At 37.4% G+C, this 21,811-nt stretch overlaps 2 protein-coding genes and 1 pseudogene across 4 annotated transcripts; all 3 read right to left on the bottom strand.

The window, feature by feature from the left end:
- Positions 1–524: 524 nt before the first annotated feature.
- Positions 525–11,143, bottom strand: LOC120876070 (annotated as a pseudogene).
- A 2,831-nt stretch (positions 11,144–13,974) lies between these two features.
- Positions 13,975–14,901, bottom strand: LOC120876117 (olfactory receptor 140-like). The gene has a single exon (XM_040257806.1). It carries the CDS (start codon positions 14,899–14,901, stop codon positions 13,975–13,977), a length of 927 nt encoding a protein of 308 aa, XP_040113740.1.
- Positions 14,902–19,431: 4,530 nt separating this feature from the next.
- LOC120876115 (olfactory receptor 4A15-like) lies at positions 19,432–20,873 on the bottom strand. 3 transcript variants are annotated; one of them, XM_040257803.1, is made up of 2 exons: positions 20,042–20,873; positions 19,432–19,752 (listed from the first exon to the last, which is right to left on the bottom strand). In XM_040257803.1, exons 1-2 carry the CDS (start codon positions 20,871–20,873, stop codon positions 19,577–19,579), a joined length of 1,008 nt encoding a protein of 335 aa, XP_040113737.1. In that variant the 3' UTR covers positions 19,432–19,576. The 3 variants fall into 3 exon arrangements, with proteins under 3 accessions (XP_040113737.1, XP_040113738.1, XP_040113739.1); XM_040257804.1 differs by having other exon boundaries at positions 19,432–19,770; positions 20,069–20,873; XM_040257805.1 differs by having other exon boundaries at positions 19,432–19,784; positions 20,083–20,873.
- Between the last annotated feature and the right edge of the window lie 938 nt (positions 20,874–21,811).

Below are 21,811 nucleotides of genomic sequence, written 5' to 3'. Positions count from 1 at the left end.
CCTCCCCTTACAGGGATTATAATCTTATGGGGGAAACAGAGAAAATTAAAATAAAGAAACAATTTTTAAAGTACAGCTTCTGATCATTAATGTGAAGGATATAACCAGAAGGAGAATTAGGGAATAATAGAGGGGAATGACTAGAAAAAGTCATCAGGGAAAATTTGTCTAACAAGATGGGAACTCTTCTGAAAGTAGATAAAATAAGATGGAACAGGACAAGCAAAATTGCTGGGAAGAGAATTCCAGCAGTAAATGGAATTAGATAAACAAAAGTTCTGAATTGAGGAAGACTTGAATTATGAAAAAGACAGGTTAAAAAGGAAGAGAGAGACAGATGACCTTAAGAAAAGGGTTGAAATATAAAATGTACTTGAGACGTAGGCAATACCTAACTTTACTACCTTAAATTGATTTGCATTCTTAACCAGATTTGCATTATTTGTTGTGTCCCAAGTGGGTTATAATGAATGGGAGGTAAGACCTCACTGTCCTTCAGGAAAGAATTGCTCTTAGCATGTAAGCTAACGACCACACAAGGCCCCTTGTTTCATCCACAATTTCCTCATGGCATTTTTCACCTCTCTGTTCCTCAAGGTGTAGATCAGGGGATTTAACATGGGAGCAATGATGGTAAAAGACACAGCCATCACCTTGTCTATGGGGTAGGTGACCACAGGCCTCAATTACAAAAGCATACAAGGCACAAAGAACATAATGACCACAATGAGGTGGGAGCCACAGGTGGAGAGGGCTTTACGCCACCCTTTGAAGCTGAAGGACTTCACAGAGCAGAGAATGACCACATAGGAGGTGATGAGAATGAGGAAGATGGTGACACACATCACCCCACTGTTGAGGATGAGTAAGAGGCCCAGGTGTGGGTGTCCATGCAGGCCAGTTCCAACAGTGGGAACAAATCACACATAAAATGATCAATGATGTTAGGGCCACAGAAGGGTACTTGATACATAAAGAGAAGTTATATTGTTGCATGTATGCACCCCCCACCCCAGCCAAGCCACTCCAGCAAAAGGCAGCACATCTGAGGCCTCATGAAGGTCACATAGTGAAGAGACTTACAGATGGTGACTGAGGGGTCATAGGACATCATCGTGAGAAGGATGATTCCCACTCCACCAAAGAAGTGCTCAGCAAAGAGCTGGACCATGCAGCCTTCCAGGGAAACGGCAGAGAGGGAGATGCTCTCAGAGAGGGAGTCCACAATCATCTTGGGGGCAATGGCAAAAGAGTAGGTGTCATCCACAAGGGGTAAAAAGGTAAGGAAAAAATACATGAGTGATCTCAGACTCTGACTTGTGACCATAGTTACCACAATGAGGAGGTTTCCCAAAATGGTGAACACATACATGATTAGAAACACAGCAGAGAGGATTTTCTGCAGCTCTGGATTCTTCGTAATGCCCAAAAGGATGAATTCTGTCACATTGTTGGGATTCCCTATTTACTATGGGCTGATGTAAGCTTCTCCCTAATCTGAAAAGTCTACAAAATAATATTATTTGTAGTTAGTAATCATTGAATGTGTTGGACATTGTTTACATTGTTACACCCTCCTGGCCTACCTTTTTCTCCAACCATCTGTACAACAACCAGCTGATAACAATTATATCCTGATAACAGCTTGATCCTTGTGATTCTCTCTACAACACCTCTCACCAGTGTATCTCCTGCTTTCCTTCCTGACACTTGCTGGTTGAGACACTTAAAAGATTCTGTTTCATCAATCACATCGTATTTTAAAGAATTAACATACCTTAAGGAAGACTCTTTGCAACTGCACAGACAGCAGCCCACCAGGCTCCTCTGTCCATGGAAATCTCCAGGCCATAATACTAGAGTGGGTAGCCATTCCCTTCTCCAGGGGATCTTCCAGAGCCAAGGGTACAACTCAGGTCTCCTGCATTGCAGGCAGATTCTTTACCATCTGAGCCACCAGGAAAGCGCTTTATTTGTATATTATTTTATAAGGAAAACCTAGATCATCAGTAGATAGGAGCCAGGGGATAAATGGATTCACTTACATTCATTCCTTTTCTTGCTCACCCCCATTTACAACTTTCATTCTGTTTTCCAAAATGAACCACTTACCCACAAGGCCTTCTCTCAGCCTCTACCTTTTAGAAATCTCACGTTAGGAATCTGAACTTATCACTAGACACATCTAATAACCAATAATTTAGAAAGTTTCCTGTAAATTGTCATTCATTTATTCTGTATACTTACTGAGCACCTAGAATGTGTTAGCTGAATAACATCCAGGTTAGGTAAGTCGTGTTCCACCAAATATCAAATGCTGTGCTGTGTGCAAAGTCGTTTAATTAAATTTAATAACATTCATAGAACTGAATCCATCCAAAGGGAACTGCATTGAACCGTGGGGCCCAGGCAAACCAGTTCCAGACCTTGCTTCCAGAAATGAGAGTGTGCTGCTCTCAGAGCCTGGTCGCTATTCCCCCGACAGTCAGGTTGAAGAATACAAGTAACTTTCTTTTGTCTTTGCTAGTTTTATTCCCAAACATTAATTAGCCAAAATCAAGAGCTTCTCCATACCTTAGATTTCCAAGTTCAGTGTCAGTTACTGCCATGAGACTTTCTTTGTAATAACTTCTATTTCTTTCCAGTGTGCTCGTGAAATACCATTGCTCATAAGATGTTTACATAAAACCTACACTGTATATATTTCTCACTTAATAACATGTCTGATAGTGCAAGGAATACAATTTAGCACCTTCTCCAAAATAGGGAGAGAGAATGAGCTCTCCTGAAGCAATGCATGTACAAAATAACTTCCAGAAGGGGAAATATCAGTATGATATGCAGACTTCAGAAAAGATAATATAAGCTAGTCTTTGACACAAGAATTTAGACAATTCTAAATTTATAAAGTTATAATATAGAGAATGAACAAGGACAATGGCATGGTCAAGGCACAGAGAAAGAAGCATGAATACATGGTGTGTAGAATCAAATTATATGGATTTTGAGGTCAGAAAAGCTAGGTTTCATTATGGACCTTCCAGGGATGTATCAATAACTAACCATATATCAATTGCTTTTCTCAGGGTTGTTATATGAAACAAATTAATTTCCTGGGATTATAGTTTAAATGTTAATATTAAACCTTGTAGACATTAAAATGCAATAAAAATGTGAACTTAAACTATAGCTTAAATATATTTTTTTAATATAACAATGTCCCGGTATATGTTGTATGTCTCATGAAAGTTAGTCACATACACCCATACACTCAGGTAGGAGGTATCTTAGGTAGAGATATATAACCAGACTGGAGTTCAACTGGGAATATTAAGTAAAAGCTTTAGTGGTGACTCAGACAGTAAATAATCTGTCTGCAATGTGAGAGACCTGGGTTCAATCCCTGGGTCAGGAAGATGCCCCAGAGAAGGAAATGGCAACCCACTCCAGTATTCTTGCCTGGAGAATTCCAAGGGCAGAGGAGTTTAGCAGGCTACAGTCCATGCGGTCACAAAGAGTTGGACACAACTGAGTGAGTAACACTTTCGACTTTCATCTTAAAGAAATCTATGTAAATACTTCATTTTTCACATTTCAGTTGATTCTTTCTTCTAAGTACCTGCAATATGCCAGACAACCTCTCTGTGCCTCAGTTTCATTCTCTATAAAATGGGAAAGTAACATTACCATCTGAAAAGGTTGTTTTAAAGATTGAATGGTTTTATGAATGTAAAGGGGTTAGATCATCATTCTCACTTGTTTTCCCAGCATGAGGAGAATGCCACTGACAATACACTATTTCTACAAACTTCCCCTCCTTTGGATCATGTGTTTACATATGCACCTGATAAATGTTCCATTTACTGGCAGGATATTGGCTTAATGACTGCTCAACACTTTAGCAGAATGTAAGTTTTTGAATTGATCTGAAAGGAAAAATATGCCAAAACTCTTTTCTAAAACATAGTTCTGAACAAAAGAATAATAACTTAAATAAAAGGCATTTATTTATGTAAGTTATACCGTTGGAAAATAGTACATACAGATAGAGTGATACAAACTTTACGGTCAAAGGACCTCTCCCAACTGTAAGCACTCATGGACCCTCAATCACCAGTCTAGTGCACACTCTTCAGATGTGCATTTGTGTGTAGGTACATGCACATTCTTTAATATGTATTTACTCCAGATGAAAGTACACACAATGCAATAATATACATGAAATTTTATTAAAATTTGCATGAACATTATTATTTGTCAGTATTTATGAATTCTCCTTCATTTTAATTGCTACATATTATTCTATTTGGGGCTTCCCTAGTGGCTCAGACAGTTGAGAATCTGCCTGCCATGTAGGGGACCCTAGTTTGATTTCTGCACTGGGAAGATCTCCCGGAGAAGAGAATAGTTACCCAAGCCAGTATTCTTTCCTGGGAAATCCCATGGACAGAGGAACTTGGTAGGCTACAGTCTGTGGGGTCACAAAGAGTCGAACATGATTGAGAAACTTAAACACACATAAAAACATTATTCCATTTTATGGTTACAACATAGTTCTTTTAACCAGTCCATTTTTGCTTGGAATTATATTTCTAATATTTTGCCTCCCATTCAGGGCCATAAGGAACATCCTTTACAGAAATCTTTACTTAGCAGTTTGAATATTTCTGTTGAAGAAGTCTATATCACGTGGTGATGACCACGTCAAAAATATGCATATGCTTAAATATGATAGACTCTGTAACATTTCTCTTTCAAAGTTTTGAAGCATCTTTTATTGTCATAAATCATGTATTACAAACTATTAAACAGTAATTTTCCCCACAATGTTTCCAATTCTAAATATTATCACTATTAAACTAATATATTTAAAATAAATTAGGTGAAAACACACCTCATTTTAATTTGTATTCATTCATAAAATTTCGTTAATGACATAAAGAATAAATATATTATTGGCTTCCAGATAAATTTAAATTGTATGCAATGTAATGTCTAAATAGACATATATAATCTTTTTTTTTAAATTAATTTATTTATTTTTAATTTTTACTTTACAATTCTGTATTGGTTTTGGCATAGATTGACATGAATCCACCACAGGTGTACATGCGTTCCCAAACATGAACCCCCCTCCCACCCCCCTCCCCACAACATCTCTCTGGGTCATCCCCGCGCGTCAGCCCCAAGCGTGTCATATCCTGCATCAGACATAGACTGGCATTTCGATTCTTACATGATATTATACATGTTTCAATGCCATTCTCCCAAATCATCACATCCTCTCCCTCTCCCTCTGAGTCCAAAAGTCCGCTATACACATCTGTGTCTTTTTTGCTGTAAATAGACATATATAATCTTAACAAATGTACCAATCTCATAATAATACATCACCCTCAACACCAAAGCCAACACCATCCCTGTAGGCAGAGCTGCTCCCAAAGGAATATATTTTTACATAGATAGATATATTTCTAAAGTCAATTCTTTAGTATCACTGAAAAAGTGGAATCATTAATCAATTCAAACAGAAAAATCATGATAAAAGTCTTTCTCAGAGATGATTAGTATAAAAATTAAGTTAAAGAAAATTGTACAAGAAGAAAAAAATAATATATCCATACACACACACACACACACACAGAAAATTGCATGAAAGAAGGGAAACACAAAATCTATCTTAAAGTATCCTACATATATCAGCTACTCCTGTTCCTCTCTTTTCTAAAACAAATCTCTGGAGGAATCAACCTGCCTGACTTCAGGCTCTACTACAAAACCACAGTCATCAAGACAGTATGGTACTGGCACAAAGACAGAAATATAGATCAATGGAACAAAATAGAAAGCCCAGAGATAAATCCACACACCTATGGACACCTTATCTTTGACAAAGGAGGCAAGAATATACAATGGAGTAAATCTCTTTAACAAGTGGTTCTGGGAAAACTGGTCAACCACTTGTAAAAGAATGAAACTAGAACACTTTCTAACACCATACACAAAAATAAATTCAAAATGGATTAAAGATCTAAATGTAAGACCAGAAACTATAAAACTCCTAGAGGAGAACATAGGCAAAACACTCTCCGACATAAATCACAGCAGGATCCTCTATGATCCACCTCCCAGAATACTGGAAATAAAAGCAAAAATAAACAAATGGGATCTAACTAAAATTAAAAGCTTTTGCACAACAAAGGAAACTATAAGCAAGGTCAAAAAACAGCCTTCAGAATGGGAGAAAATAATAGCAAATGAAGCAACTGACAAACAACTAATCTCAAAAATATACAAGCAACTTATGCAGCTCAATTCCAGAAAAATAAACGACCCAATCAAAAAATGGGCCAAAGAACTAAATAGACATTTCTCTAAAGAAGACATATGGATGGCTAACAAACACATGAAAAGATGCTCGACATCACTCATTATCAGAGAAATGCAAATCAAGACCACAATGACATTTCTTTTCACACCAGTCAGAATGGCTGCCATCTAAAAGTGTACAAGCAATAAATGCTGGAGAGGGTGTGGAGAAAAGGGAACCCTCTTACACTGTTGGTGGGAATGCAAACTAGTACAGCCACTATGGAGAACAGTGTGGAGATTCCTTAAAAAAAACTGCAAATAAAACTGCCTTATGACACAGCAATCCCACTGCTGGGCATACACACCGAGGAAACCAGAATTGAAAGAGACACATGTACCTCAATGTTCATCACAGCACTGTTTATAATAGCCAGGACATGGAAGCAACCTAGATATCCATCAGCAGATGAATGGATAAGAAAGCTGTGGTACCTATACACAATGGAGTATTACTCAGCCATTAAAAAGAATATATTTGAAAGAGTTCTAATGAGGTGGATGAAACTGGAGCTGATTATACAGAGTGAAGTAAGCCAGAATAAAAAACATCAATACAGTATACTAATGCATATATATGGAATTTAGAAAGATGGTAATGATAACCCTGTATGTGAGATAGCAAAAGAGACACAGATGTAAAGAACAGACTTTTGGACTCTGTGGGAGAGGGAGAGGGTGGGATGATTTGGGAAAATGGCATTGTAACATGTATACTATCATGTAAGAAATGAATCACTAGTCTAGGTTTGATACAGGATACAGGATGCTTGGGGCTGGTGCACTGGGATGACCCAGAGAGATGATATGGGTAGAGTGGTTGGACAGGGGTTCAGGGTTGGGAACTCATGTACACCTGTGGGGGATTCATGTCAATATATGGAAAAACCAATACAGTATTGTAAAGTAAAAAAAAAAAATTAAAAAAAAAACAAATCTCTGAAACATAAACGCATTATTTTATTTGATAATCTCATGATCCGGACAGAGACCAAAGGGAGACACTTATATTTTGATAAATTGCCAAAGAGATTAAAGTAAATTAAATGGTTGATAGCTCAAAGCTCTTCATCCTGAGGCTAAAATTTGTTTATACAGACAAAACAAGTGAACTACTGACACATTTTAAATATAATTGTGTGTGCATATAGGTGATTCAATTATTCAAAGATTTTAAAATAATAGTTCAAATTAATAATGATGTAACTGTCTTAAATACTCAAATATTTGTTAAAATCACCTCCAAAACTCAGTCTCATGTCATCTCTGTGTCCTCAAAAGCCCAGTTACCTGATGGTCCCAGTAAATAGAAGGCAGATATTGTGGAAGTAAATTTTTTAGAACCATGTCAGGGTAACCAAAGATCTGGCTCCATCCAGGATGTAGTTATGAGAACTTTCCTCTAAAAAAGGAGCTTGGAGTCATGACACATTAGAGTTACAACCTAGCAAATCCAAGCACAGAGGCAAATAAGTCAGGACCACACTGGGAGCAAAACATCCAATCACTTAATAGAGAGTTATTTTGATAGGACCAGAATTTCTAATGATTTTAAAGAAAGATTTTAAACACATGATCTAAGTGTCCAGAGATTTACATAAGAAACCACTCTCATGCGGCAAACTAATTCAGACTTCATCCAAATAGGAAAGGTTGCCAAATAAGGCAGCCAGCTAAGCTGTTTATAGAATTGTTCATGTAACTGTGCCTACCATTGAGCTATACTTGAGTTTAATTTGCAAACAGTTTGTAATACACACCTTAGCAGACACGTCATTATTGAGATGTTCTCCTTTGGGTAACAGAACCTGGGCTGAAAGAGGGAAAATAGTCATTTTTCAAGTCCAAACTTGCATCATTTCAACTGCACCCCTTTGAAGCTGTGTCTCTGCTGACTGAGGCACTAATCACCATACTAGTCAATTCCCATCTACCCCTGCAATGATCTGCTTTTCCCAGGGGCAGAGGTTCACTGGAGCCAGGCCAAGCTGATACTCCACAAACACAAAGCCATATCACAATATTAACCATTCAGTAATTTTTGAACAACTAAACTCTTTTCTTCAATAGAAGAATGCCCACACAATAATTTGCCTGCCTGATAATGCAGATGAAGAAAAGTCAATAGGACTTACTTTTGGCCACCTAGGTGGTATCAAGACTGAAATCATGTATCATCTAACCTGGTGTTCTCTACATCTTGCAAGACTGTTGTTAAAATAATATCCCATCTAACTTCAGGAGAGTTGCCATTATAATGGATTCTAAAATGTTTCTAAGCCAGAAAAAATAAGGACTAAACTTCCACTCCGTAACAGTATTCTCAGTTGACATCCTTTGAATTTAGAAATATTTGGGGTTATCAGTTCAGTTCAGTCGCTCAGTCGTGTCCGACTCTTTGCGACCCCATGAATCACAGCACGCCAGGCCTCCCTGTACATCACCAACTCCCGGAGTTCACTCAGACTCATGTACATCGAATCCGTGATGTCATCCAGCTATCTCATCCTCGGTTGTCCCCTTCTCCTCCTGCCCTCAATCCCTCCCAACATCAAAGTCTTTTCCAGTGAGTCAACTCTTCGCATGATGTGGCCAAAGTACTGGAGTTTCAGCTTTAGCATCATTCCTTCCAAAGAAATTCCAGGGCTGATCTCCTTCAGAATGGACTGGTTGGATCTCCTTGCAGTCCAAGGGACTCTCAAGAGTCTTCTCCAACACCACAGTTCAAAAGCGTCAATTCTTCAGCGCTCAGCCTTCTTCACAGTCCAATTGTCACATCCATACATGACTACTGGAAAAACCATAGCCTTGACTAGACGGACCTTACTAGGCAAAGCAATGTCTCTGCTTTTGAATATGCTATCTAGGTTGGTCATAACTTTTCTTCCAAGGAGTAAGCATCTTTTAATTTCATGGCTGCAATCACCATCTGCAGTGATTTTGGAGCCCCCCAAAATAAAGTCTGATAGTGTTTCCACTGTTTCCCCATCTATTTCCCATGAAGTGATGGGACCGGATGCCATGATCTTCGTTTTCTGAGTGTTGAGCTTTAAGCCAACTTTTTCACTCTCCTCTTTCACTTTCTTTAAGAGGCTTTTTAGTTCCTCTTCACTTTCTGCCATAAAAGTGGTGTCATCTGCATATCTGAGGTTATTGATATTTCTCCTGGCAATTTTGTTTCCAGCTTGTATTTCTTCCAGTCCAGCGTTTCTCATGATGTACTCTGCATATAAGTTAACTAAGCAGGGTGACAATATACAGCCTTGACGTACTCCTTTTCCTATTTGGAACCAGTCTGTTGTTCCATGTCCATTTCTAACTGTTGCTTCCTGACCTGCATACAGATTTCTCAAGAGGCAGGTCAGGTGGTCTGGTATTCCCATCTCTCTCAGAATCTTCCACAGTTTATTGTGATCCACACAGTCAAAGGCTTTGGCATAGTCAATAAAGCAGAAATAGATGTTTTTCTGGAACTCTCTTGCTTTTTCCATGTTTTAGGGTTATAGCCTTCCTTATTTTCAACCTTCGATAGTTAAAAATAACAATATCTTATATATATAATATACCTCACAGAATACAACTGGTTTGTTAATGTAGTTGACAACATCCTCTGAGAAGCCTCCTGAAAAGGAAGAGCCTCTCAGTTTTACTTAATATGATCCATATAGGTGATGGGCCAACCTCTGTGCTTGGAAGACATTTGTTAGTTGCTCCATGAGTAGTTATCTTGACTAACCATTCAGATATAAGCTAGGGCTGTATTCATTAATCTTCTTTCTTTTATCAATCAGTTCAGTTCAGTTCATTTCAGTTGCTCAGTCGTGTCCGACTCTTTGAGACCCCATGAATTGTAGCACACCAGGCTTCACTGTCCATCACCAACCCCCAGAGTTCACTCAAACTCATGTCCATCGAGTTGGTGATGCCACCCAGCCATTTCATCTTCTGTTGTCCCCTTCTCCTCCTGCCCCCAATCCCTCCGAGCATCAGAGTCTTTTCCAATGAGTCAACTCTTCACATGAGGTGGGCAAAATACTGGAGAATAGTGTTCTCTAAAGGCACATTTTAACATTGTTTCCTTAATCACTCCCCTTAAAATATTATAAGCACAAATATACTGCCCACATATCTGTTTTATGTATATCTGTGCTTTATATATAAAAACTTTGACAATTTCATCCTCCAAGAAAACATTACTACATGCTTTGGAGAGATATTTTCTTCATTTCAAATGTATGTATTAGAGAAACCTACTTATTTTTTAAAAGGGTGAGAAGAATAATGTGATTATTTAAACTTGGCCCTAACTACAATTCTAGCTGGACTTTAAAAACTACACAAATCTCTATCCAATTCTTCCTTTCTGCAACACCCTCTTATAAAATGATTTTCATCAGACCCATTGCTAACAAAATCATATTTTTCATTTATTTATTTGTTTATTATGCATCTACTCCCCACTGGAAATTAACTTTCACACAAACACAACTCTTATTTGTAAAAGTTGTACACCCAGTTCCTATAACTCTCTCACATACTGTAGGCACTAGACAGTATTATTTGAACAAATTAAATATGTCAAAATTTCCTAAGCTGAATTTCCCATGGAGGCATTTTTCCAGTAGTATTTGTTTACACTATGTGATAACAATGTGAAAAGCCCTGAGGAAACAGTACCTATATAGTTTCTCAAGGTGCTACCTTCATTCTCAAGCAAAGTATCAGTCTCCTCAATGACTGAGCCACTTATTTTTTGTCCAAATATCTCTTTCATCTAAGTGCCACTCTTTTTTTGAAATTCAGCTATTTTATTTTTATTTCTTAAGTCCATTGTACTTCACTTTTCACGATGTTCATAAAGGGTAACATATCTGCACAAATGAGATCATTATTTGTTTTTTCTCTGATACAAGAGGAATCAAAAAGATGCAAGTAGCCTGGAAGTGAAGATCAATGCAGAAATGAGAGGAAGAAAATGTCCCATCCCTTCTCCCACCCCAAAATAAAGGCTGAATACTTCAATGACAATCTTCACAACTTGGCCAATGATCAGATCTGTATTTTTATATGTTCACATCAAGCTAGGAAGAAATCTTGTGAAGTGGAAAGAGTAGAGGAAGCAGAGTTTCAAAGGTTTGATATTGTTTAATTTCATTGTCACATTTTCTTTTTGTATAAAATGAAGTATCAACCTCTCTAATAATACATGTTGCTTCATTAAGAGAGTTAAAGTATGTAAAAGTGAAAGTGAAGTCACTCAGTCGTGTCCAGCTCTTTGAGACCCCATGGACTGTAGCCTACCAAGATTCTCCACGGGATTTTCCAGGCAAGAGTACTGGAGTGGGTTGCCATTTCCTTCTCCAGGGTATCTCCCCAACCCAGGGATCGAACCCGGGTCTCCCACATTGTAGGTAGATGCTTTACTCTCTGAGCCAGCAGGGAAGTCCCTATCAAAATGTATGCCTCATAATTGGCCTTCAGCAATGAGCTCACCTTCCTCATTTAATGCCTAATATTTTCACTAAATTAACAGTCCAGATTAAATGAAAATATTCTTTTTTTTTGAAAATATTCTTAACAGCAGATCCAAACATTATTTATCTCGTTGATTTTAGGAGAGACATATTTCTTTATATGTTTCTTAAAGAATCAGACATAATCAAATGGCACTGTTCTCATGAGATTTTTGATGATGAGTGCAAAGAAATATTTTAAATTCCCTAGAATTATTTACAAACCAGCAAAATTCCATACACTGAGGTGAGACTGCCTTACATTTCTTTCTTCTTTTCTTACACCTTCCAGGTTTGCTGTTGACACTGAGCCCTTGGTATAGCCCCTTTGGTCTTATTTTCCTCTTAAAATCATTAATTTCATCTTTGAGTAGAAATGCCATCTACTTAATACTTTTTTCCATTCTTACCCTTGAATTACTCTCAACTCCTATCTAACAGTCATAATGCAAAATGAACCCTATATTATTAAGTGTAGATTCTATTGCAGTGCTTCTCACTATCAACCTCAAAATTGATCATCTTTAATAGATTAAGTGCTGATGACTTTATCTTCCAGGCCTAGATATTGTGGGAAAACCTTCTGTTTCTTATGAATCTGAGGTACCATGCATAAGCTAGTAAACAGTCACCCACAGAATAGGTATGGATGCTCTGGCATATCTATATGGTCAAATTATGGTGAAACAGTCACCCCACAGAATAAGTGTGGATGCTTTGGCATAACGATATGGTCAAATTATGGTGAAAAAATGGCTAGAGATGACTACTGAGTTTGAGAGAATATTTCTGAAAAAGCACAATTTGGAGTGTTATAGTCAGAGAAGCTTTGACTTATAAAGTGTTAGGTAATAAGTTAGAATGCTCTGATATTCTCCATGGGTCTAGAGGAGCATTACAGGTATCACTGCTTTCCTAAAGTTTGTGTTATGAAAACTTTTGTAAAATTTTGCTTTCATAAAAGGCTAACGTTAGTACAGTAATGTTTTTGTTCATAACAACAAAATTTCTCTTCTGATTTCTTTCAGTTAGTGGAAATAATCCCAAGCGTAGGTATTCTTATATTGCCCTACATATGACAAGGCTACAGCAAATTTGATTATCTTCTTAAAGGAGAAAGCTAATCATTAACATTACAGATTCATTTCTTATCTATAGACTTAAATGTATCAGGAGTTGGTGATGGACAGGAAAGCCTGACATGCTGCAGTCCATGGGGTCGCAAAGAGTCAGACACCACTGACTGGCTGAAATGAACTGAACTGAAGTGTATTAAAGACAACTGTGTTTTATTTGAAGAAAGTAGAACTGAAATTTGGAAAACCTAGATTCAAATGCTGAAGCTAAAACTCTTAGATATGTTTTCTTTTTGTTGCTGACATGTGATTAAAGAATGTTTACTCTTCTTTATTCAAAAGACTCCTCAAGTCTTGGTAAGAAGAAAAGAAAACAATTCCTTTATATTCTATACAAACTGTAAGTGATAGGATATTTAAGAAAATAAGACCAAATTAAGAATAATTTTTAAATTTCTGGTTTATTTTTTATGCTACAAAAAGAATTAAAGATAAATTGAGAACTGTTCCTTCCTCCTTTAGTGAGTGTTTCTCTTTTTGCTTTTGATAAATTCATAGTGCCAAAAAAATTCAGCAGTGTTCTTTCACTCCGTAAATATATCTAAGAATTTATTGGATCTATTTGCTTTACCACAGGTTAAGTAAAAATAAAAGAAGATCTGAAATCAAGGCAGGCCCTAGGGAAAAGCCAATTTCATCCAAGCCATATTTGTATGAAGAATTTAGTAGAGTAGAAATACATACTCTATAATCATCTCACTAGGCATTCATAGGTGTTTTTTCTATTGCACATCGTAAATCTATGCACATGAATGTTAAAGACTTTGGCAGAGTACATTAAAAGTTATAAAAAGCACCTAGCAAAGTACATATCCATTAAGCATTCAACAAATTTTAGTTTCTGGGCCTTTTTTAATGTCAATGATCTGCAAATTTTATTATTTGTTTCATATTTTACAATAGATATAATCCTCTCTACATAGATAAATCATCATACTATTGGCTTCATGAACAGTCTACATTATTCTCCTCTTCATCAAATTCATCATGGCATTTTTCACTTCTGTGTTTCTCACTGTATAAATGATAGGATTTAACATGGGAGTGAGGATTGCAAAGAACACAGCCACCCACTTGTCCACAGGATAGGTGGCCACAGGACGCATGTAGGTGAATATACAAGGGACAAAAAAGAGCACCACTACTGTAAAGTGGGAGCCACATGTAGAAAGGGCCTTGTGTCGTCCTTCAGAGCCGTGGGATTTCAGGGAGTTCAGGATGACTGTATACGAGACCAGGAGCATGAAAAAAATGATCAAGCACATGGCCCCACTGTTGGCTGCCACCACCATACCAAGCTTGTAGGTGTCACTGCAGGCAAACTTTAACAGTGGAAAGAGGTCACACATGAAGTGATCGAAGATGTTGGGACCACAGAAGGTCAAGTTGACGATGAAAACAATCTGCACAGTGGCATGCATAATCCCCCCGATCCAGGCTACCACCACCAGGAGCTGGCAGAGCCCCTGTCGCATGATGGTTGTGTAGTGCAGAGGCTTGCAGATGGCCACATAGCGGTCATAGGCCATGACGATGAGGAGTATGATCTCTGATCCTCCCAAGAAGTGCTCCACAAAGAGCTGAGTCAGGCAGCCACCCAAGGAGATGGTTCTCCTCTGGTACAGCAGGTCAGTGATCAATTTAGGGGTGGTAACGGATGTGTAGGAGGCATCTATGAAGGCCAAGTAAGTGAGAAAGAAGTACATGGGAGCAGAAAGTGTGGGGCTGAGGGAGATGGTAATGACAATGAGCAAGTTGGCCAGAACAGTGAATAGGAAAATAAGCAAAAACACAATGAAGAGTATTTTCTGCAAGAGTGGATTCTGTGTGAGTCCCAAGAGAACAAATTCAGTCACATTGTTAGGAGGTATAAGAACATCCATTTAGGAAGTAATACCTTCTTGGGGCCTGAATTTCCTACAAAGGAATAAAAAGTGACTGTTAATCATGAAAGGTGTGTGGTCTGAATTTCTTAGAACAAAACAGAGCAGTCACTATAGCTGTGGCTCAAGTCCTTGGCAGTTTTGCCCCAGTAATTGTTTCAAATCGTTCTTATTTTGTTCATGATGTGTTCCACCTCTTCAGACACCCAGCACCTGTAACTTGTAAAACATATGGAGGGAAACACGTGATGTGTAATTTATTGAGAAAATACTGGGTTCCCTACATGAGACCTAGATTCCCCTCCTGATTTCAGCTGCTTGCAACTCTGCATGTCATCTCAGTGTTCTTGATTTCAAGCCCTCCTTTGTGTATGTGAGGTTATAAATTGTAATTCTCAGATGTATCTCCAAAGCTGAGAGGTGTCCCACAAGGGTTAGAGCTATTCTCTTTTCCGTGAGAATTTACATTTGAATTCTTAGATCTAACTGTGGAAAGAAAGACACATCAATAAATCTATCACAAGCAGGCAGTTTAGGGAAATGGTCATAAGTCTTTGGTAACACACTATCCATTTTACCTACCGGAGCACATATGCTATTCAAGTGTATTTACTAACTGTGCATATCACAGTGCCTGGCAGGATTTCTACAGTGTCTGAAACCTGTTAGATGATGAATAAATGCTTTCTGAGTTGTCGTTCATGGGTAAGAGTATGCCTTCTTCCACAGATTATAAATCCAGAGGAATTCAAGTGTTCTTGTCCTCCAGCTCTGCTTATCATTACTTTTTATGAAAAACATAAATAAACATTTGAAAGGAAGCTTCATTCCACTTTAATAATTTCTGACACACTTTATGGGGTAAGTATGAAAATATTAATTGCCTCTAGGAAAGAGTATATTACTGGGTCATTTTACTTTCTGGATAATTACAATATTTATTAATTAGTATTTTTAATTCTTCAAAATCCTGTTCCACATACAATTTAACATAGTTACATTCAGTAAATGTACAGCTTCAGTAGACATATAAAAAACTGTGACATAAGTGTGCAGTAAAATAAGACATCACTCAAAGAAAATCATTATTTTCAAAGTTTTAAAAATAGTGATTTGATGTGAAAAATATAAAGACCCTGCTGGATGAGATAAAGTAACTATGCATATATACCCAAACACATATAAAATCTGTTTGTATAAGTAATTATTAGTATTACAAGTTCATTCATTCAACAAGTATTCATTGGATATGACTATGTATAGTAATGTGTATGTGTTCACATAGAGTCATAAAAAGTGTGCCTATTAAATGTCTTTGTAACCCTTTCCCTGAAATTTCATCACCAAATAGCAGCAAGGCATCCATCCTTGATATGAGTTACCCTCCCACTCCATTATGTTTCTGCTCCAGGAATTCCCCTGCCTTCTTTTCCCATCTTCCCATAGCATCCATCATCAATCATTCTTGGTTACAGGATACTGCATTACTAATATGATGAGGACAGGTGAGACATAAATTTTCCAAAGAAAAGAGAAAACATAAACATAATTTTAAAAACTATTCTTTTTTCCAAGATGAAAATTCTATACATATGTGAAAACAAAGTACAGCAGCTTCACTGAATTTCCTTATTCTGAGCTGGAGTTTCTCAGCAGATCATAAAAAGTATAGTGAATAGAAGGTAAGAATTAGATATAACTAATAAAAGTTATTCAGACATAACTGAAAAAAATAGAAATTATTCTTTTTTTCTTTGACTCCAAAATACTCTTTCTAGAAATAACTTAATGGAAAATATTTTTAAAACAGAAAAATTAAATGTTCAAATATGTTGAATACAGTTATTAAAAGCTGTGGAAAATTTAGAAACCACACAGAATGCTCAACATTGGGGAAAGGGATAACTAAAATATATTACATGGTTTTGAATAATGTATAATTTTAACACAGGTGTTAAATAAATATCAGTAAGAAGAAGTCTGATATATTTTTACTTCTAAATTGATAGGACTGTAGTTGAACCTATTTTTCTTGATGCTTGACATGCTTAAAAGAGATTTAAATGTTAGACTGGTGGGGGTGAGAGGTGATTATATGATTTGTAAAATCCATTTAAAGCTGATATTCTATGACTATATAATGTCCTGTCTGGGGCCGGGCTGGGGGATCTCACCCATGAACTTGTCTGACGTAGGTCTACAGCCAGGGCCCCAGGCAGCTGTTAGTGCACCAAAAAAGAAATAAATTTCAATATTAAAAGCGTCTACTAATTCAGATACAGTGTTTTTTTTTTGAGATATAAACAGTACCTGTGGAGAAGGGCTTTCTCTTGAGCCTTAAAAGTGTTACCATATATACTGTTTGGAAGCAAAGTCTATGAAGTTACTTACCTGTGTCTAATTAAACCCAAGGGATATTTCACCATCATTACCAGGTCTTGCCAACAAACCAATTATCTCAAGTAAGGTAACTGAACATCAGAGACGAACTTTTACGGCGTACATCTTTGTAAACTTCATCCTGATGTTTACATGAAAACAAAACATGATGAGAGGGAAAAAAAACCAAAAAGCTGACCATATATGAACTTAGATATTTGATAGTAAATGAGCTTAAATATGGAGTCTGAATATTTAATATTACATATGTAAACAGTTAGTTGGGTAACAATTTATTTTTTATTTTTCATTATGATATTTTATTTTTTAATTGATCTACCATTCATGTCCATGAAAATAATTTTTCAAAAAGGAGTTTCTTGGATCTATACCAGGAAAGTCTGTTCCCAGAATACAAATCCAAAGATAGAATAGTTCAAAATCTTGAAAAGACAGCAGAACAGATTCTCAAACTTGAAAGGTAAAACAGAATGAAAACAGGAGAGATTATATATGGATCATATCACTGTTGATCAGAAACTAGTTGAGGTGTGCTTTCACCTTTGATAGACTCAGGGACTAATTTCACAAAAACCAGGTACCTGTCAAAGTGTTCTCTTGGCAGCTTTATGTACTTGGGTAGGTGCAAGAACATGTTCTCAGAACAACAAAGCACTCAAGAGTAGAGTTTGTATGTCTTATTGTTGTTCAGTCAATAAGTCATGTCTCACTCTTTGCGACCCCATGAACTGCAGCACACCAGGCTTCCCTACCCTTCAATATCTCCCAGAGGTTGCTCTAACTTATGTCCATTGCTTCAGTGATACCATCCAATCATTTTATCCTGTCACCCAGAGGCAGCATGTCTAAATCACTTTTATACAATCCTAAAACACTTTTATACTGGGAGGGTATTTCTTATGTTATTTATCAGAAATAGAAAAGTTTGGGGGAATGAGATAAGTTTACTTCTAATAGAAGTACAAGAAAATATAGCAATATTTATAACAAGTTATTGGCGTGGGAAGAATCACAGAACTTGGAAACAGCTTCCAAATCACCTAAGTAAATTACTTTTAGAAATTTAAAGGTTATGGAATAAAATAATGGTATGCTGCAAAGTCGCTTCAGCCGTGTCCGACTCTGTGCGACCCCATAGACGGCAGCCTACAAGGCTCCCCCGTCCCTGGGATTCTCCAGGCAAGAACACTAGAGTGGGTTGCCATTTCCTTCTCCAATGCATGAAAGTGAACAGTGAAAGTGAAGTCGCTCAGTCGTGTCCGACTCTTCACGACCCCATGGACTGCAGCCTACCAGGCTCCTCCGTCCATGGGATTCTCCAGGCAAGAGTACTGGAGTGGGTCGCCATTGCCTTCTCCTAAATGATGGTATAGTGAGAATTAAAATCCACATCTCCTAATCCTGAAGCTAGTGTCCTAGATTTCTTTCTGATTAAAAGGTTTAAAGCACTTTTTTATTTCTTACACTGAGAAATAAAGGAAACTTAATTTAATGTGTGTCAGGTATGTGGAGGCATTAATATTGCTAAGTACATATGATGAATCCAAGTAGAATTAAGAAAAGGATGAAGGCATATTTTAGGACTTAATATCTATGCTGTAAATTGAGTTCTAACAGGAAACATGTAATCCTAGAGCCTTAAATAGGATGCTTATAATATAGTATCTGATTTCCAAGTCTGATATAGAGCAATTGCCAAAAGCAAGACAACTTTTAATTAGTCTTTTAAGTCAAGAACATACAGCTTATGGAGAATCAGATTATCATTCATTATATAAATCAGAAAAATCTGTTTCCAGAATTTTAAACCTTCATTGTGCTAAAAAAGAAAACATGTACCTAGACATTTTAATTTAATGCAGGTGGACTCTGAGGCCTTATGTGATGTGAAAGACTTAAATATGTATTTCAATTATTGGAGGAGGTCAAGTGATCCAGATACAGAGACTGGGGCTGAACAATTTAATTTTTCAGTTCAAAATTGGATCAGAATATATAAAATCAACCATATGGCACAATCAGAGTATATGCTAACAAATTTCATTTTTCACAGATTTGCAAATGCAACTATGATCATGTCTGTGACATTTTTAATTGATTTTTTAATCAGATTCCACTATAAAATCTTAACACAGTATGATTACATCTACAAGAGATTGAAGCTATGCAATTCTCTTGGTGTTTAAGATCTATAAACTATTCCACTAGGATAAGGATTAGTTCATATAGCGGTTTCAGGTATAAGTAGTTTAAGTAACCCAAAGAAAATTATTTTTTAGTTATAATCACTGATATTGAAAGTATTCATTGATTCTCTATAAAAAGGAATATCATGTCCTACACAACCTCTTCCAACTAAAGTCACATTTTTACTCCAAAGTTTCCTCATGGCATTTTTAATTTCTGCATTTCTCAGAGTGTAGGTTAAAGGGTTCAACATGGGAGTTATGAAAGTTAAAACCACAGTCATGGATTTATCAATGCTGCTGCCGCTGCTGCTGCTGCTGCTAAGTCGCGTCAGTCGTGTCCGACTCTGTGCGACCCCATAGACAGCCACCCATGAGGGTCCACCATCCCTGGGATTCTCCAGGCAAGAACATTGGAGTGGGTTGCCATTTCCTTCTCCAATGCATGAAAGTGAAAAGTGAACGGGAAGACACTCAGTCGTATCCGACTCTTAGAGACCCCATGGACTGCAGCCTACCAGGCTCCTCCATCCATGGGATTTTCCAGGCAAGAGTACTGGAGTGGGTTGCCATTGCCTTTTCCAATTTATCAATGGGTAGGGTTAAAATAGGCCTGGCATATACGAAGATACAGGGAACAAAGAATAAAATGACCACCATCATTCGGGATGCACAGGTGTAGAAGGCTTTGTGATTCCCCTCCAAACCATGAGTCTTCAGGGATTGTAATATGACACCATAGGACACTAAGAGGATGAAGAAGACAACAGTGCAAATTGCCCCTCCATTAGCTGTCATAAAGAATCCAATGAGGTGGGTATCAGCGCAAGCAAGTTTCAGTAAAGGGTACATGTCACAGACAATGTTGTCAATCACATTGGGGCCACAGAAAGGGAGCTGATAAATATACAGCAATTGAACCAGTGAGTGCAGAACGTCTCCAGTCCAGACCACCAGCAGCATGAGGACACACACCGTCTGCTTCATGATGATCAAATAATGAAGAGGTTTGGAGATGGATACATATTGGTCATAGGCCATCACCACCAGAAGAATACCTTCAGCACCAGCAAATAAATGATCTATAAAGACTTGAGTCATACAAGACTGGAAGGAAATAGTCTTTTCCTCATGAAGCAAGTCAGTGATCATTTTTGGAGCAATGGTAGTAGAATAGACAGGATCTGTAAATGATAAATAAGCCAGGAAAAAATACATGGGGGAACCAAGTGACCTGCTGGCTGCAATGGTCACCATGATAAGCAGATTGCCCAATATTGTTGCAATGTATATAAGTAAGAATAGGACAAACAGAATTTTTTGCATCTCAGGATTTTGTGTGAGCCCCAGGAGGACAAGCTCTGTCACATTGTTCCTATTTTCCATGTGTCCTTCTGAAGCTGTGAATCGAGTGTCAGAGGCTACAAACAAATGGCCAGTAATAACTTTCAGAGGATTGCGAGCTTTGTGTCAAATATGTGATGCCTTACTCAACAGTGCTGGCTCCATGAGATCTCACACATATAAATTACAGAATATCAGAATTGGACACTTTTCCCACAGTACTTCATTCATTTTATCAAATTCCTTGCTTCAACTATAGTGGTGAGACTTCAGTATTCTAACTGGGAAGTATATATGAGTGGGTGTGAGTTGACATACCAAATGGCAAGAAAGTTGCTTTCTCTAGAATACCTCGCAGAAACACCAAATGTTTTAACTTTATATATAATTTCTTTCCTTTTCTTTCTATTTTTTTTTTGAGAGCAATTTTGGCATTCTGAAATATACCATGAAAACAGTCACATCCCTAATAGCTTTATTTACATCTTTACATAAAGTAATACCTAGGCATGGGGCATAAAATTGTAAACTAATGCTTAAATAGCAGCCTTTCTGAGTTGCAATGAGCTCCAAAATCAGTCAGTCCCCCTCTGCAGGGAAAAAAACAGGGACATCATAAGTGCTCAATAAATGATGGTAAGATTCCTCTTATTTACAATGAATTTCAAAACACATAAGAAAGCACCTGAGAACAGATAAATGTATGAACTTCTTCTCATCCAAGAAAATGCAACGAAAGCAATGTTTTGTTTGTAAACACACACACACACACACACGCAACATGTGTGCTCAGTCACTAGCTCTGTCTGACTCTTTGTGACTCCATTGACTATAGTATGCTAAACTCCTCTGTCCATGGGATTCCTCAGGCAAAAATATTAGAGTGGTTGCCATTTTCTCCTCCAGGGAATCTTCCAGACCCAGGAATCAAACCCATGTCTCCTGTTTCTCTTGAATTGGCAAGTGGATATTTTACCACT

The sequence above is a fragment of the Oryx dammah genome, unplaced genomic scaffold, assembly GCF_014754425.2.
Source record: "Oryx dammah isolate SB20612 unplaced genomic scaffold, SCBI_Odam_1.1 HiC_scaffold_17, whole genome shotgun sequence".
NCBI lineage: Eukaryota > Metazoa > Chordata > Mammalia > Artiodactyla > Bovidae > Oryx > Oryx dammah.
The sequence above is the reverse complement of the archived record's forward strand: the minus strand, read 5'-3'. Positions and strand labels throughout refer to the sequence as shown.